Consider the following 16190-nt stretch of genomic DNA (forward strand, 5'->3'; position numbering starts at 1 on the left):
TAAGTGCTGCCACCATATGAATCAATCATTTTAGTCTGTGACTTGCTAAGGTTTGTGCAACTTATTGCTGTGTGAATATATTTGAAAATGGGCTTTTCAGACAATATGGCGCAGTGTGACTATCAGGTCCACTTGTAATGATGAAATACCTCATGTAGCTTTTGGATGAACATTTTGGTCCTCATGCAAATGATGATGAGACTTTCCCATGCAAGGTCATGTCTACTAAAGCGCACACATCACTGACAAACTGGTGGACTGTAGTGCACAGGCAGGTATAGCACATCTCATAATAACAAGTGCTCAGTATGTTCCTTCTTTAATCATCTTGAAATTTTAATTTGGTTAGAGAATTGCTTGGTAATATTGTGGGAGGGAACAAGGAAAAAGCTGCATTATTTCCTGTTAACTTTTATATAAGGCCAATAACAGATATTTTCTGTGTGAGGAAATGAAATCAGGTACATGTGATTCTTATTTTACATGAGACATAAAACAAATTTACATTGTAGTAAAGCATTACTTACAACACCACATTCCTATCGCATATGTTTTCAGTGCCATTATTTTGTGAAACACATGTTCACCTGCCATGTTAAATATGGGTAGCAAGATCTGCAAGTGACTGCTAATTAAAATTAGATTTTTTAATGTGCTTACAAGCTACACATTCAGGATTGGTAAATGAAATAAACCTCAACTCGTTTGAGTTAGCAGGATGAAACATTCAATCAGGTATCTTTCCCCCCACACTGAATATACAGGATAGTAGATGATGGTATGAAAGTACCCAGCAATTTGTTCTTACAGAGAGCAGATTACTGAGTTAAAAAAAAATTACTCAAAATGAAGATGTTGCAAGCTACTCAAAATCTAAAATATAGGGACTTTGCACAGTACATTATACTTAGTCAACATATAATAGATTAAAAGCTATAAATTTAGTGCTTCTGCTTAAAAATTCAAAGTTTCTGACATCATTTTCCACCATTCCATTAACTCTTCCTTTTCCTCTTCTTTTCTTTCAGACAAGGATTCCAGGTCAAAGTCAACCTAGGCAAAAGAAATAATGATGAAAAAGTCAGTTATATAAATACTTAAAATCAGAAAACAATGACAAAAAAGGTGGGGAAGAAGAGTTGTTTCTTATGCTCCGCTTTTCACAACCCAAGGGAGTCTCAAGCAGCTTACAATCACCTTGCCTTCCATTCCCCATAAAAGAAATGTTGTGTAATAGGTGGGGCTGAGAGACCTCTGTGAGAACAGCTCTAACAGAACTGTGACTGGCCTAAGGTCACTCAGCTGGCTGCATGCGGAGGAGCAGAAAATCAAACCCAGCTCTCCAGATTAGAGGCCACTGCTCTTATATATTACACCAGCCTGGCTCTTGGTGTATAAAAACTTTACATCAATAATCAATAAATAAGTAATAATGATTTCTGGTCACACTACATAATACACACAGCATATTATGAGTTCCAATGACATTTTGGAACTCATTATAACATGAATGGCTAAGGCCATTCCCAGGGATTCCCAGTTTATCAAATAGGACTAGTGGGGTACTTTCCTTTATGGGATTTACTTCTCAAATCTCACTGGATTTTAGTGGCCAACACAATGCAGTTCTTTTCAACTCCTTTATTACACACAGTAAAACACTGACCCACTGAAAACATCTTTCATGATGTTTTCTTTCCATAATCTTAGGGGTCAAGATAGGTTACATCATATAAGGTATACAGAGCGCAGCAGAGCTAGATTCACGTCCTGAAGCACTTTTAGAAACCAACAACATTGGCGGGGGGGGGGGGGAGTATAAGCTTTCAAGAGTCAAAGCTTCCTTTTTCAGATACCCAGGAGTGTGGTACGTTTAGGCAGTGATATACTGTAATCTCTTTTGTACTGCTCTGGTGTAAACCATAATAAATATTCATATGTCTGGGAGCTTTGACTTTCAAAAGTGTATATTAACCCTCCTCCCCAAGTGCTACTGGACTCAAATCTAGCTGTTCTAGGGCAGACTAATGCAGCTACCCACAGAAATTATATAAAGCAACAATCTTTAATAGCTGCTCTCACAGGGCTAGATCCAGGCTCAATTGTCTAATGACAGAATAGAGCTTTCCTATCACAAAATGCTGCTCCTGGGAGATAAGGGGAACCTGAGGGATGAGGGGGGGGATGGATGGATGAATGGATGGATGCATGCACAGGGCTAATGAACTTTTCTAGGTGATACCATATTGGGCCAATATCTAAGTACTAATACAAAACAATGGATGTTTCTGTTCAAATAATTCAGATCAATCAACACTTACTCTAATGGCAGGACTGAAGGGAACAGCCACTTTTTTAGTTATTGCTAAATAGCCTGGTGCTGAAACTGTCACTTTATAATTTCCAGGTACAAGCAATCTCCAGTAATCACCATCCTTAGCTGAGGAAGAAAGGCAACATGAGAATATCCCCTGAAAACATTTTAAAACATAATAATGTGCTATAAATGAGCCAGAACTGAATCAATTCTTTTTCTCATGCGTTCTGTTAACGTTAACATTTTTATAGCATGCAGGTTTCAAAATGAACTTTAGGTCTGTTTTCTATATAGGCTAAAGTGATTTACAGTGGAACTTTTTTGTTATTAATGAGAAGTAATGAAATTAACAGTGGCCACTTTGTAAAAGCCTCCATATGGAATTTCAGAATCAGAATCACAGAGATGGGACCACAAAGGGCCAACCAGTCCAGCTCCGCACCTTCTTGAGAACTTTAAAATCACACACTCCTGACAGGTGACCATCCAATCTCCTCCTAAAAACTTCCAATGAGAAGAAGACGCTACCACCCTCCGAGGCAGCACATTCCATCTTCAATCAGCCCTCACCATCAGAAGATGCTTTCTAGTATTTAAGTGGAACCTCCTTTCCCGTAAGTTGAATCCATTGCTCCAGGTCCTTGTATCTAAAGCTGCTATAAACAAGTTAAAGGATCTGGCCCCAGACACAGTATACAGAATGAGAAGGCTGCTTTCACAGGGGACTATTAAATCCTCAAACCCTGCTAGGATCCTTTCTGATTCAACAGCTTTCTCCTAAATCAGTTCATGAACAGTCAGTGCAAAATGTATCCGGCTGGTAGAAACCAAACCATTTGACAGGTATTGCCAGTACTGAAAATATATCATATTACCTGATGTAATATCATGATTTATTCCTTCCACAGAAATTGTAGCATTAGCAATGGGGTTGCCCTGAAGATCTCTAACAAAACCCTTTATCCCACGATGTATCTGAAAAAAAATTATAATTAAAATAATATTTTGCATCTGCCTGTATTGGATAATGAATCCTTAGAATCCTGTAAGGTGGACCAGTATTGTCATCATATAAAGCCAGGCAACGAGAGAGTAGCCTGACTAAGGCCAACTGGTTCCATTAAGGGCTAAGCTGGGATCTGAACCAGCAATGGAACCAGCTTGGGAGCCTATTAAATGTTTTTGCTTCACCAACCCAAAAAATGAATTAATGAGAAATATGTTCTAAAAAAAAACACACCAATATAATTGGCCATTCTCATCTATGGTACAGTGGCAACAATTTACCAGCAATATTTTCTTATCATGGCACATCACTTTTGTTTACATTTGCATGCACAAGATGCCGCGAAAACCTCTGGCATTCTGCTTAAGTAGGAATGACACCTATTCAAGGAATTCTTAGTTAATATCAGTTGTCTTTTAAGTGATTCAATTAAATAAATTACATTCAAAATAAAAATATTTGCATGTTACCACAGAGAGAAAGCATAAAAACCACTTGTTATTAGAAAGGACCTTTAAAATATATTCTTTTTGGTTTTCTTCTAGAAACATACAACCAAATGTACAAAAATAATGATGCACTTAAGCTTCAGTTATCTGATTAAAGATATATCTCGTACAGAATCCTGCAAGCCCCTGCACATCTTTCTAGAGGACTGCTTGTTAATCAGCAGGAACCATGTGGTGACAATAATTCTATGCATGCATTTGTATGGCTGTGGGGCCGGAATCCAAGTAAAGGTGCTGGTTCAGATCACTGTTGCTTCCATTTGATACCCATCAGTCATTAACCTACCACAGAAGTTTTGAATGAATCTGCAAGCAATCAGACAGGGACCATCTGAATCAGGCCTGACTGATTACCATTTTATCCAACCACAACTTGTATTCTTGATCAATGTGCCTGCTGAAATAACTGTTTGTATCATTCTACCTTCCTACAGAAGAGTTTTGATAACTGAGGATCAAGACTTAACTGTTAATCAAGACTGCTTTTAATGACATAACATCAAAAGATAGTGGTCTGATTTCTTATGGTGTCTGTTGAGTACAGCTAGTTCCACCCACCTCTTTTATTGGTATAAGCGACAGATCTGTGTGTGCATTCTTTTACACATATGGATCTGCTATCATTGCATTGGATATGGTAGCCTATTTGCAAAGATTATCATGTGTATACTGACATTAAAAAGAAAAAGTAACTGAAGGATCAGCAGCAGAAGCGCCAGGTTCTTCAAAATAGGATGGAAATGTCCACCAACTAAAAACTTATAAGCCTCATGTATACAGAAGGCAGCTTTGGAGCATTAATGACTTTAGGATGCAGTTAACTTTGTAAATTCTCTTAACAAGATGGTTGGTTGGCTTAATCACTGGAAATATTTTATTTGGCACTTGGCAGCATTTCTGTCTAGAATAAATAAGAGTTTTCATTTATCACTCCTACCCTGTTTCATTAGAGGGCTATTGTGATTGCAACCTTCTGTCATGGAATCAGAGGCTTGTGAAAGAATTTCTTCTAGTTTAAGTTACAGAATATAACAAAGAATCTCCAATATGATTTTTTCCCAAGGAAAAAGAAGGGGGAAATACTATATACAAGAGGCTGTATATAGGCCTTGAACTTGTATATACTTCTGGTTCTTGATTCTAAGACGATGATTTTGTGCATCTCTATTGTATGCAATGCCACGAATCACTGCATTGTTCTCCAGTCTTGTATTCTTTCTTTATTGTCTGCATTATAATGTGTTTTAATGAGTTGTTCTCTAATTTTGTTGGTTGAGTGTATTATGTTCTTCCTTAGTTGTAAACTACCTCAGATTGTAAATAAACCTTTGAACACAGAATGTGATTTTTCTTGATATCAGGAGTTCATACCTATTTACATTTTGTGTATGAACAACATATTGTGCAGTTACTGCTCTCATGTTGGTGATATAGTACCACTTCATGACAGGATTAATATACTTTTCCCCACAATTGTGGAAGGCTAAAATGTTGTTGCTTTTTAAAACAATAACAACTCTTAGGGATCATGTTTCAATTTATTTTACCTGCTCAATGTAACTGATAAGCGCGTTCTTATTGTTCTCCCAATAGCTCTTCAGAGTTTCTTCAGGAGGGAATTTTTCACAGCTAAGTTCCACAGTGATTTCAAAGCAATTGCTGCTAAGGTAATTGAAGTCCTGCATACCTGCAATAATAGAAAACTTAAGATATTCAGGCATTGTATTCTACAGATGAGACCAGGTGTTTCCATACAACATTATGGCTGTGTTTACATGTCATGACACTTTGTTTAAACAGAGGTATGTCACACTGAGTACTATTGTATCTTGTTTGCTATGCTCAAGCAATTCCCTCCCTCCTCTCTTCATAAGCAGATATTGAACAAGCCCTTTAAGTTAGCTCTTATTTGCTGTGATGACAACACTGAAGTAACTTGCTGAGCTGGGATTCACTTACTCCATATAAACTGGAACTCTCTTTGTGGAATCCCAATATAGAATCTTACTGCCTGGTGGAAGTGAGGATGAGAAAGGGAATTTTTTTTTTGGTGAACCTGTTCTGCAGACAAATTTATCTCGTTCAGCACTCATGGTCATACCACCAGATGATCAGGGACACTTTTGGACTGCTTCAAGTAACTCAGGCAGCTACAGAACCCTATATTTGCAGCTGTCTGTTGGTCAGAAGCTGTCTCACAGCTGTATGGGGATCAACTGTAAGTTTGGTTCTGATCCACCCACACCACAAGGTAATTACTCAGTGAAACTGTAAAAAAAAAAAAGGATTATTTCTTTCCCCACTCTTCCTAGATGGGGACAAAAGTGATGCTATTGATCTCTGCATTGCAAAAAGGATTAGGGATGGTGTTTGTTTCCCTGTCCTCCTATCCAGGTTGGATGGGGACAGAAGCAGTGTTTTTAATGTCTGCATTGCAGAATGGAGCCTAGAAAGAACTTGTTCCCCTCCCCTAGCTGGGTAGGGGAAGATGGTTTTAATCTCATTTGTAAAATGGAGATAAGAAAGAGATGGCTTTTCACCTTTTCTCAGCAGCTTAAGACAAAGACAATTAGCTGAGCTTCACAAACACATAATGTGCTGCCTTTTGGCAAGCCTGGAAGTCAGCAAAATTTCTAGGATAAGAGATCAGAAGAATCCAACTTCCAGATGATAATCTCAGTTTCAGTTCCTGATTCCACCCACAACCCAAAACGTTGCTGGATACAGAGTAAAATTTCTACAGCAGTAGATCAGAAGCCAGTTACCCCTCGCCTATCATCAGCTGCAAGAGGCCTGTACCTCCCAACACACACAAACACACTGTGGACAGGTGAACTGCCAGTCAATAAATTGGCTGCCTGATCACAGCTGATGAACAGGAAGTCAGTACAACTGACAGGTGTTTGAGCATCCATGAACATGTCTCAGTTTGCCAAGGCACTGATATTCGGATGGAGTTTGATCGAATTTCAATGTAGCTCAGTGTGTAAGAGCAAGATGGTCAGGAGAAGCAAAGGGTTCAGATCAGCACAGCAAAGCAGCAGAGATAATACCACAGCTCGGTTCAACTATTGTATACCATGACATCTGAACCCAGCAGGTTCTTTTTGCATGTTGTGCAGCTTTAATGAGCTTACAAACTATTAAGTCTGTAGGTTCACTCAGACACAGACACTTCAGCTCCAGACAACAAGGCAGCTTTATTGAACACAAAGAACTGAACAGCAATAGGCAGAACTACTAGGCCTTAAATACTTGCTTAAACCACACCCAAGACACACCATTGGGTGTTAAGGTATGCTTTTGATTGGTTCATAACAACCCTCACACGAGTGGTTACTTTAGTCATTCCAGTGAATCATAACAGATGGCCTGGAATCCAGGCCTAAGCTTCAAAATCATGTCCTTATACCATTTAAGCAACTGTCCACAGACATAACACAAACACTAAACACAATTCCTGAAAGTTTTCTGTCACTCTACCTTTCCTAAACAACATTACACACAAATACCATGAGAGCTCAAAGGCATTTTCACAATCACAGTGAAAAACCTTCAACAAAATTATATTTGGGGGCCTGTAACGTAGGAGAAAAACCACCTCAAACCTGGGCATGACTTTTCATAAATGTGAGCTCGGAATAATCAGCTACAGTTAATTGAAATAAGCAGATGTAATGTTATAGGAAAACAAGGGCCAGTATGGATACTGAAATGGCCAAGTTAATAAAATGAATTTCTTGGCAGTCACAGCTTGGCATAATGACAGTACCAGATCTGATATTCCATCTGGACTATATATTCTGATGGGATATATTTAGCTCCAGAAGCCCTGCTTTAAAAAATGAAAAACAGTTTCCAGGTACAAGTCAATTCTTTCCAGATGAGCAAGAAAGCATGTTATTGCGTTTTCAATAAAACATGCAAATAAAAGATAATAACAAATCCAGCGCATCTTCAAGATATTATTCAAAACAGACAATTCTTTCTAACTGAACAATTCAAAAAACTCAACTTATACAATACTGGGATAAACAGGACCAGGATGGTGCCGATAGAACACTGATATGTGTTTGACAGTACAGTTACTAGTTGCATGTGTTTTAAGACATTATGAAACAATCACGTATGGTCTCCAATCAAATACGAGTGATGAGTGAGTGGAAGCAAGCTTCTGTGAATGCATCCCCTACTAAATCAAGAGTGAATGCCCACACACAAGGTGTGTAGTTCTCAGGACTGAACACAAATATTGCCAACACAGCACAGAATGCCTGCTTGGTGCACTGGGATGGAGGCCTACTAATACACCTGCTATGGAGAAGGGGGAGGAAAGAAGGTGGGCAGAATTCAGGAACCGCTTAAACAGATTTACCAATGATGTCAAAGCTGAATGCACATTTTGACCATAATATTTATGAGAAAATTAGCTGTTTTGTTATATACCTTACCTTGGAATTGAGGGTGCCAAATTAAAACACCAGGAAGGGGAGAGCAGAAACAGGAGTAGAATGTGCCAATGAAATTAAACGGCCATTTTGAGTTTTGTCTTCATGAAACAGAAGACTTTGTCACATTTGAGTGGCCTGTTCGCACATTACAGCATACACAGGAGTAGACAATTTACACTAGCAATAATTTGTGGGACCAGAAAACATGTGTTGTGATGTTTCTCCATAGCAACACGAAAGTGCACTTTAAAAAACATTAATTTTGGGGCTCGGGGGGGAGTTTGAGTCCTCGATGCAACAGCTATGCAGGGATCGGTGGCTTGTGGTGATTGAGAAGCCAAGGAGTGGGGGGAGAAATTTGCGTAGTTTTCCCTTACCGCCTCTTCGGAAGACAAAAACTACGATGAGGCAGCAGGAGAACGTGGGAGAAGTCTCCCATCAGGCAGCTTGCAGATGCGCAGCTTACAAATGCGCAGCTTACAACCGTGTCTATGCAAGCAGGAAGCGGCGCAAGTTTTACGCCTCCATGCGGAATCAGTCTGTATTTTTGTGCTTCTAATGGGTGCTGCCTGTCTGTGCAGATTTTTTTCATTTACTCTGTCAGTTTTCAGCACATTCTACTCCTGTTTCTGCTCTCCCCTTCCTGGTGTTTTCCCCTTCCTGGAAGCCAGGTTTGATTCCCCGCTCCCCCACATGCAGTCAGGTGGGTGATCTTGGGCTCGCCACAACACTGATAGAGCTGTTCTGACTGAGCAGTAATAAATACTGTAAAAACATGGGGAGCTAAAACTTGGTTATGTTTGCAAGCTCTTTAGGAATTTCAAGAAAGAATGGTGGTCACAACAACATGGCTATCCAGAAGGGCAGGGATAATCACAGGTTGATTACCATGGTGGGAGGACTTAATCCCAAAATACTGAGAGATTCCACAAACTGTTGGTAAGTTCCTAACCGTGTCTGAAAGGACATTTCATGGAGACATATAGCATCTCCTTGGCTCTTCTGAAGTACCTCTGCTTCTGCTCTTTGCTTTGGGAGATAGGTGCTGCTCATTATTGTTTTCCAAAGAAAGGAGAGGATTTGTTAAGAATGAATTAAAAATGGATAATGCTGCAACAAATCCAGATTAAAATGCCAGTTCACATAAAATAAAGGCCACTGATGCAAAACACAGTTTAATTGCAGAGCAAGATAATCTTCTTGCAAATGCTATTTCTGTGCTGATAAGAGATTGAGATTAGAGCTTCTTAAATCAGCACTTTTGGGGGCTACTTGGGAACAGAAGTGTTCGGAAATGCTTCAAAACATGGATGAATACTCTTCTGCCCAGTACTATGGCACAAAGACAGAGGTGGCTTCAGCTCCCTCCCCTCACTGCCCAATGGAGCTACTATTTAGTCTCTTGCAAAAATTACATGCAGTCATCTAAAATATGATATGTAGTACAAATCTAAGAATACTTGACTAGGAATAAGCTTCATTAAATACACTTCAATAGGATTCTGAGTATACCTACTTAGGATGGGCACTGATTATAAGAACACTAGCTTCAAAGCCTGTTCCTAAGAGTGTGCCTTGAAAGGGTCCCCTCCCCTGGCTCCCAGCCAGGCAGTTTAAGGTGGCTTTGGGATACAGCCAGATCAAGTGGGGGGGGGGTAAGGGCTGGTCAACTTGTCAGCAGGGCTGGGACAGAGTTCCTTAGCAGGCAGGCAGCAGGCTGGGAGGACCTCATTAGCAGGCCCACCCTAGCAGCCCAAGAGGCCCTTGTTAGCAGGCCCTCCACCATGAACCTTTGCCCAGGGCCCTCTCCCCTGATCTGCTGCTGGCTCCAGGCACTGAGGCATCTGAGAGCAAAGAGGCTGGAGTCCAGGGACGGAGGGTGGGAGCTGCAGGGGCAGGGCCAATCAGGGTGCAACCAGTTTTGCTGGCTGCGCCCTGATTGGCCCTATTCCATCCCCCAGGCTGTTTCACAAATACATAGAGGAACCATGGATAAGGATAAGAAGAACCCTGCTGGATTAGACTAGTGTTTCATCTGCTTCAGCATCCTATCTCACGGAGTGGCTGACCAGTTACTGGTCAGCCTTTTTCAATGTTTTGGCCATGGAAGAGCTCCTGAAATAATTTTTCAGGCTTCAAGCAGCCCTGGAAGTGTTGTCAGCTGGCCACACCTCCCTGCCATGCCCCCTGGAAGTGATATTGCCACCTGTGTTAGCAAATGTAAGGAAATGATTCTCACAGAAAATCTATGTGGGAACATCATGGGAAGAGCGGGATGGGGGGCACTTTGGGCAGCTGGGTTGCCAACCTCTAGGTGGGAAGGAGAGAGAAGAAAAGCAAGCAAACAAGAGGAGGGGCTCTGGACAGAAAGACCCTTCCCCGTGTCCTCCAACACAGCCATCTGCATATTCAAACAGGACTGCCTCTGGGAAGTGGCCTTCTAGCAGGCCTCACTGTGTTGTCGATAGCGAGGAGCAGTCCCAGAGTAGCGGCTTGCAAGGGGTTGTGAGTGACAGAAAGGAAGCAACGGAGGGCAGAGGAGAAGCGAGGCAGCCAGAGCCAGTCTAGGTGGAAGGAGCCAGGGGCCCACCTGCCTGCTGCCTCACCCATTATCCCTTCCGTCCCCAAGTCGGATATCCATGGCCCCCGGTGGAGAGGGGTGGGGACGGAGCCTGCATGAGAGCCCTGCCCAGCACCATCTTCACTTTCCCCTGCCTCTCAGCTGCCTGCATCCAGCACTGCCCTCCACAGCTTGCTGTATTCCTGCCCAATGCCATGCAGCTGAGGCCAGCAATGGTGGCGGAGGAGAAGTGAAGTGCCCAGAGCCAGTCTATGTGGAAGGAGCCAGGGGCCTGTCACCTCCCACATTGTTCCCTCTGCCCCCAGGTTGGACATCCATGGCACCCAGTGGAGGGAAGTGGGACAGAGTTCACATTAGAGCCCTGCCTAGCAGGACCTTTACTTCACCCAGCCTCTTAGCTGCCTGTACCTGGTCCTGCCCTCTGCCCTTCACAGCTTGCTCTGTTCTTGCCCAGTGCCATAGCATCACTTGAGCCCTCTTGGTGAAGATGATGTTACTTCTATAAAATTTATTAATTTAGAATAAAATAGAGAATTCTATTATAAATACAGACTATAATAGAACAATGGCTAAGAGAAATGGTGGAGGTAGTCAAGATTTATCCTCAAACCACAATTGAGACCATACAATATTATGACACAAACCTCCTGGAACACTGTACCAGGCTCCACCATTGGTTGTTCCATCTATGAAACTGCTGTCATCATCATTCTTGCGACAAGGTGGTCTGTTTGGATCAGACATGGCTGGATTGAAGGATGAATAGCTTCGAGCTAAGCTTTGGAAAATAGCATCATCTGGGCAGGAGCTGTATTCATGTGCACTACCTAGGAAAACAAAACCAGACAGATGTGGATGAGCTGTGAAGACAACTTAGAACATGTCAAACATGATCTGCATGTTGGCAGGGGCTCATGGTAATTGCAGTCCACAGACACCTGGAGAGCCACAGTTTGGCCATCCCTGAAATATCCATTAGGTTTAGGCAAACACATTTCAGCTGTTTTTGAACAGGAACAATATGTTCCCATTTTAAAATGTCTCTTCACTGTTATGAAACTATCCACCGTTAAATACGGAAACTTTCTGCTGTGGACCTCTCTGGTTCCTGTGGACCAAATAAGAAAGCAGCATTATGGTATACCTTTAGCCACCAATCCTTATGATGGCAACCTATATTAACATTTTAATTATACCTTTATAGAGTTAAAAATCTACTGTGTGGATGAGACAAGCATTGGCTACAGAAATACACTCTAATAGCCGCTACCGGTAGCAGCTCCCTGTTGAGCTCCCTCTTGGTAACAAACTAGGGTTTGCTATCAGGTAATATATACAAAGACCTGAATAGAAAGTGTAAAGGGCTATCACACGATACAGTGCAATGTACTTCAAACAGACAATAAGAATACCAGCATATAGTCAGTTTGCCATGTGTATTGTAATGCATCATGGCTACAATACTTCACATCATGAAATTACTTCAGCATCATTTACTTCAATGGGATATAATGTAGAATTGTTTGCAGAACTGTACCCCAGTTACTCTATTTGATACTTCTATTGCATTCAAATGTGTCATATCCTTCTCCATAGCCAACTATTCGTTTATTTCTATGAAAATGTATATTCTGCCTTTCTAGTTGTTCAAGAGAGCTACCAATCAGCTCATTAAAATAGAATCATATAAAAATAGCAAAACAAAGGTACAGCCTGCATCTCTCAGTCCACAGATTGCTGAACAATTTTACTGCTCAAAAAAAAAGAGGAATACTTTCTCAGAAAAACAACTGATATACCTAGTTTTTTAAAAGCTAGGAAGAAAGATACTCCTCAAGCTTCCTGTGGAAGTCTTTGAAAGCTTATTTTCATCAAAGAAAGACTTTGGTGTGGTCACAACATCTGACTGCAGCTTTTGCAAACTGACACAGAATTAAAGAATGAAATTTTTGACAGGTCCAAACTGATGGGTATGCCTCACATGCCTTTGATAGGATTGCATATGCACACAGAACATACCAGTACGAGTCTCATCATAGGGGTAGTTTGCCACAAGGTCTCCTCCATGGAGGTTGGCTGACAGTACAAAGGGGATATCCATAATCCAGTGAATCACACCTTTAGTTTCTGGTGCAAGCTGCAAAAGAAAAATAGCATAGTATTTATCCACCGCATTCCAAGCCAACTCGTTATTGTGATAATCAGTATAAAGTAGATTCTGGCTTTGTTTTGAGCAGCATGGGCTCTCCCTTCACTGATCCTCTGCACAGTGGATCAATGGAGCTCAGTCTGGGTTTTTACAGGAATTTGAATGGAAAAGTTTAGTTAAAGTTTAGTAAATATGGCTGAAAGAGTAGTTTAGTCCATTTGTACCCTAGAGGGAGCTGTAGTACATTCTGTCGTGTTCAGGGCTTATTGAATATTTTAAATCTTGTTTCTCTCTCTGCTGCGTGCTAGTATGTGCTGATGCTTGTACTCTGGAGACAAAAAACCTTTCTGCTGGGAGCAAATGTGGGCATGTATATGTAAACAAGGTGAAGTTTGACCTTAAAAGTCTTTCTATTTATACAAGAAATGTAGATACAAATACAGTAAAAATAATCCACATATAAATAAATATAAGATAATGGCTTGGGCTTGCTACTGTAATCTGCAGTGCACCATCCTTGGTCACAGGACTTCAAGGCGGCAGCTGATATTAAGGTTAGTGTAATGGAACAGCACAATCCATCTGGAAAGAAATCTGTTCGGGAGAGCAATGTCAAAAACCTATTTGGGGGGGCTGACAAAAATACTGGCAGGCTGTCTCTATGGCTGAAGTTGTGATTGTAGCAAAAGTACTCTAATTTTCCTGAGCTTTTACGAGACATGCCCCTTTGATCTGGAGGTCACTGGTCATTTTGTAGCTTGCTCCAGCTGGGAAAACAGATACATGCGAAGGAACTACAGGTCCCTATTGTGCTTGAGAGCTAGCTTGGTGTAGTGGTTAAGAGCAGCAGCCTCTAATCTGAAGAACAGATTTGATTCCTGCACCTCCACATGCAGCCAGCTGGGTGACCTTGAGCCAGTCATAATTCTCACAGAGCTTTCTCAGTCTCCCCTACCTCACAGAGGGTCTTGTTGTGGGGAGAGGAAGATCAGAAAATTGTAAGCCACTTTGAGACTCCTTCGGGTACTAAAAAGCAGGATAGAAAAAAAACAGCTCATCTTCTTTGAGTAGTCATGCATATGTAAAACAATGCAGAGAGACATGGATTGGCAGCCATTACCGTCTCAAAGGCATCCATATGGAACAGGGAATGGTAGGAATCCTTTTAGACACTGTTTATTTACCAGCGCTTCATAGGCTCCATAACAGATGTAACTTGGTATTTTCATGGTGGGGTGGAATAGTGTACAATTTTGTGTGTGGGTAGGAAGGGAGCTGCCTCAGGCTGTGTGACATTTTGCCCCTGCATAAGCTGATTGTGTTGTGCTGTTAGGAAGGAGCACAGCAACTCTTAGAAGAGCCATGAATAGATTTTGAACTGCTGGACAGAGTGTGTGCAAAAAGGATCTTGGAATCTTAGTAGACGATACATTGAACATGAGTCAACAGTGGGACTCGGTGGCTAAAAAGGCAAATGGGATTTTGGGCTGTATCAAATGGAGTATCGTGTTCAGATCACGGGAGTTGATGGTACCACTTTACTCTGCTCTGGTTCGGCCTCACTTGGAGTACTGTGTTCAGTTTTGGGCACCACAGTTGAAGAGGGATGTAGACAAACTGGAGCATGTCCAGAGGAGGGCAAGAAAGATGGTTAGGGGTTTGGAAACCAAGACGTATGAGGAAAGGCTGGGGGAGCTTGGTCTGTTTAGCCTGGAAAGGAGACTACTGAGAGGGAATTTGATAACCATCTTCAAGTATTTAAAAGGCTGCCATATAGAGGATGGAGCAGAGTTGTTCTCTCTTGCCCCGGAGGGATGGACCAGAACCAAAGGGATGAATTAATTCAAAGGAAATTCCGTCTAAACGTCCAGAAGAAATTCCTGACAGAGCAGTTTCTCAGAACAGGCGTCTTCCAGAGGTGGTGGGGTTTGCATCTTTGAAAATTTTTAAACAGAGGCTGGATAGCCATCTGATGGAGAGGCTGATTCTGTGAAGGTTCAAGGGGGTAGCAGGTTACAGTGGATGAGCGATAGGGTTGTGAGTGTCTTGCACAGTGGAGGGGGTTGGACTAGATGACCCAGGAGATCCCTTCCAACTCTATGATTCTATGACAGAGAGCTGAAAAACTGGCTAGCTGATCCCACATAGCAATCGGGATACAATCTGAAACCACTGGTGTTTAAACAGGCCTAGTTCCGAGGCACTGATGCCTCCTCAGCTGAGTGGTTGCAGCAATGATGGAACAGAAGAATCTAAAGACTTGCAAGGTCTCACATGAAGCTGGAAGCCTTGATGAAGCGTACACATCTTGCTGAACACTCTTTAAAAGAGGCAGAAGAATACCAGGCAAGGAGCTGCCTGCTGCAAGCTGCACAGAACAAAGGTTGGCAACAGGAGGATCTAGGTGATGGGAAAACCCTTGGGGACAAGAGATGGCTAGGTGAAGGATGAAGTCGGGGGCAGGGGGAGCATGGATACCTAACACTCCAAAACTTGAATTGATGAGGCACAGGAAGCAAAATATTGATGGAAACATGGGCTGCCTTACCTTGGAGTTTTGATCCACAGCTTTCTTCAGGTTTTTCAGTAAGTGATTATTTGGGCCACCCTCTTTCTCATGCACATAGACTATTCGATCCAGGTCAGGAAAATTTCTGTTCAGGTCTATTCCCTGTGCATTATTTCTGCCAACAAACCAGTCTTTGAGTTCACCAGGCTGGGGCAGGGAGAGAATGCAGAAGGAATTGATCAGCAGCCAAGCCATCAGGATACAACAACACATTATCACTTACTAAGCACAGTGTAAATTACCCACTGAGATAAATGATCCATTTAGCTCAGTACTCTATTATTCAACCATAATTTGAATGAAATTTAAAAGCAGGGGATGCTGGAGATATTTCCCAACTGTTTTTAATCCCCAACATCTGGGTCTCAGAGGCACACCAGATGCTATGAATGTTTGAAATACATATCTTCATCCCTTGATGTCCCATTACTTGATAATGTACACTTGATCTGTGAATTGTTGTCACTTTAAGTGTTATTTTGATGATAGCTCATTTCTATGTGCAGTGATGGATCTATGGTGACATGTTATCACTTCATGCTAGAGTCAACAAATAATGAGCACTTATCTATGAACTGGTTCCTAATATGGATGTTGTGTTATCAAAA

The 16190-nt window shown here is 41.6% G+C and overlaps 1 protein-coding gene across 1 annotated transcript in view; it reads right to left on the minus strand.

Annotated features, from left to right (window-relative positions):
• Positions 1–311: 311 nt before the first annotated feature.
• Positions 312–16190, minus strand: part of CPE (carboxypeptidase E) — a 67607-nt gene continuing 51728 nt past the window's right edge. Inside the window, exons 3-9 of the mRNA XM_077299958.1 lie at positions 15562–15729; positions 12884–13001; positions 11509–11691; positions 5380–5519; positions 3193–3292; positions 2322–2440; positions 312–1053 (exon numbers count right to left, since the gene is read on the minus strand). Of these exons, the coding sequence (XP_077156073.1) occupies positions 955–1053; positions 2322–2440; positions 3193–3292; positions 5380–5519; positions 11509–11691; positions 12884–13001; positions 15562–15729 (927 nt within the window). The 3' untranslated portion in view covers positions 312–954. The remainder of the gene's footprint in view (positions 1054–2321; positions 2441–3192; positions 3293–5379; positions 5520–11508; positions 11692–12883; positions 13002–15561; positions 15730–16190) is intronic.

This window comes from Paroedura picta, chromosome 10, assembly GCF_049243985.1.
Source record: "Paroedura picta isolate Pp20150507F chromosome 10, Ppicta_v3.0, whole genome shotgun sequence".
NCBI classification, from domain to species: Eukaryota; Metazoa; Chordata; class Lepidosauria; order Squamata; family Gekkonidae; genus Paroedura; species Paroedura picta.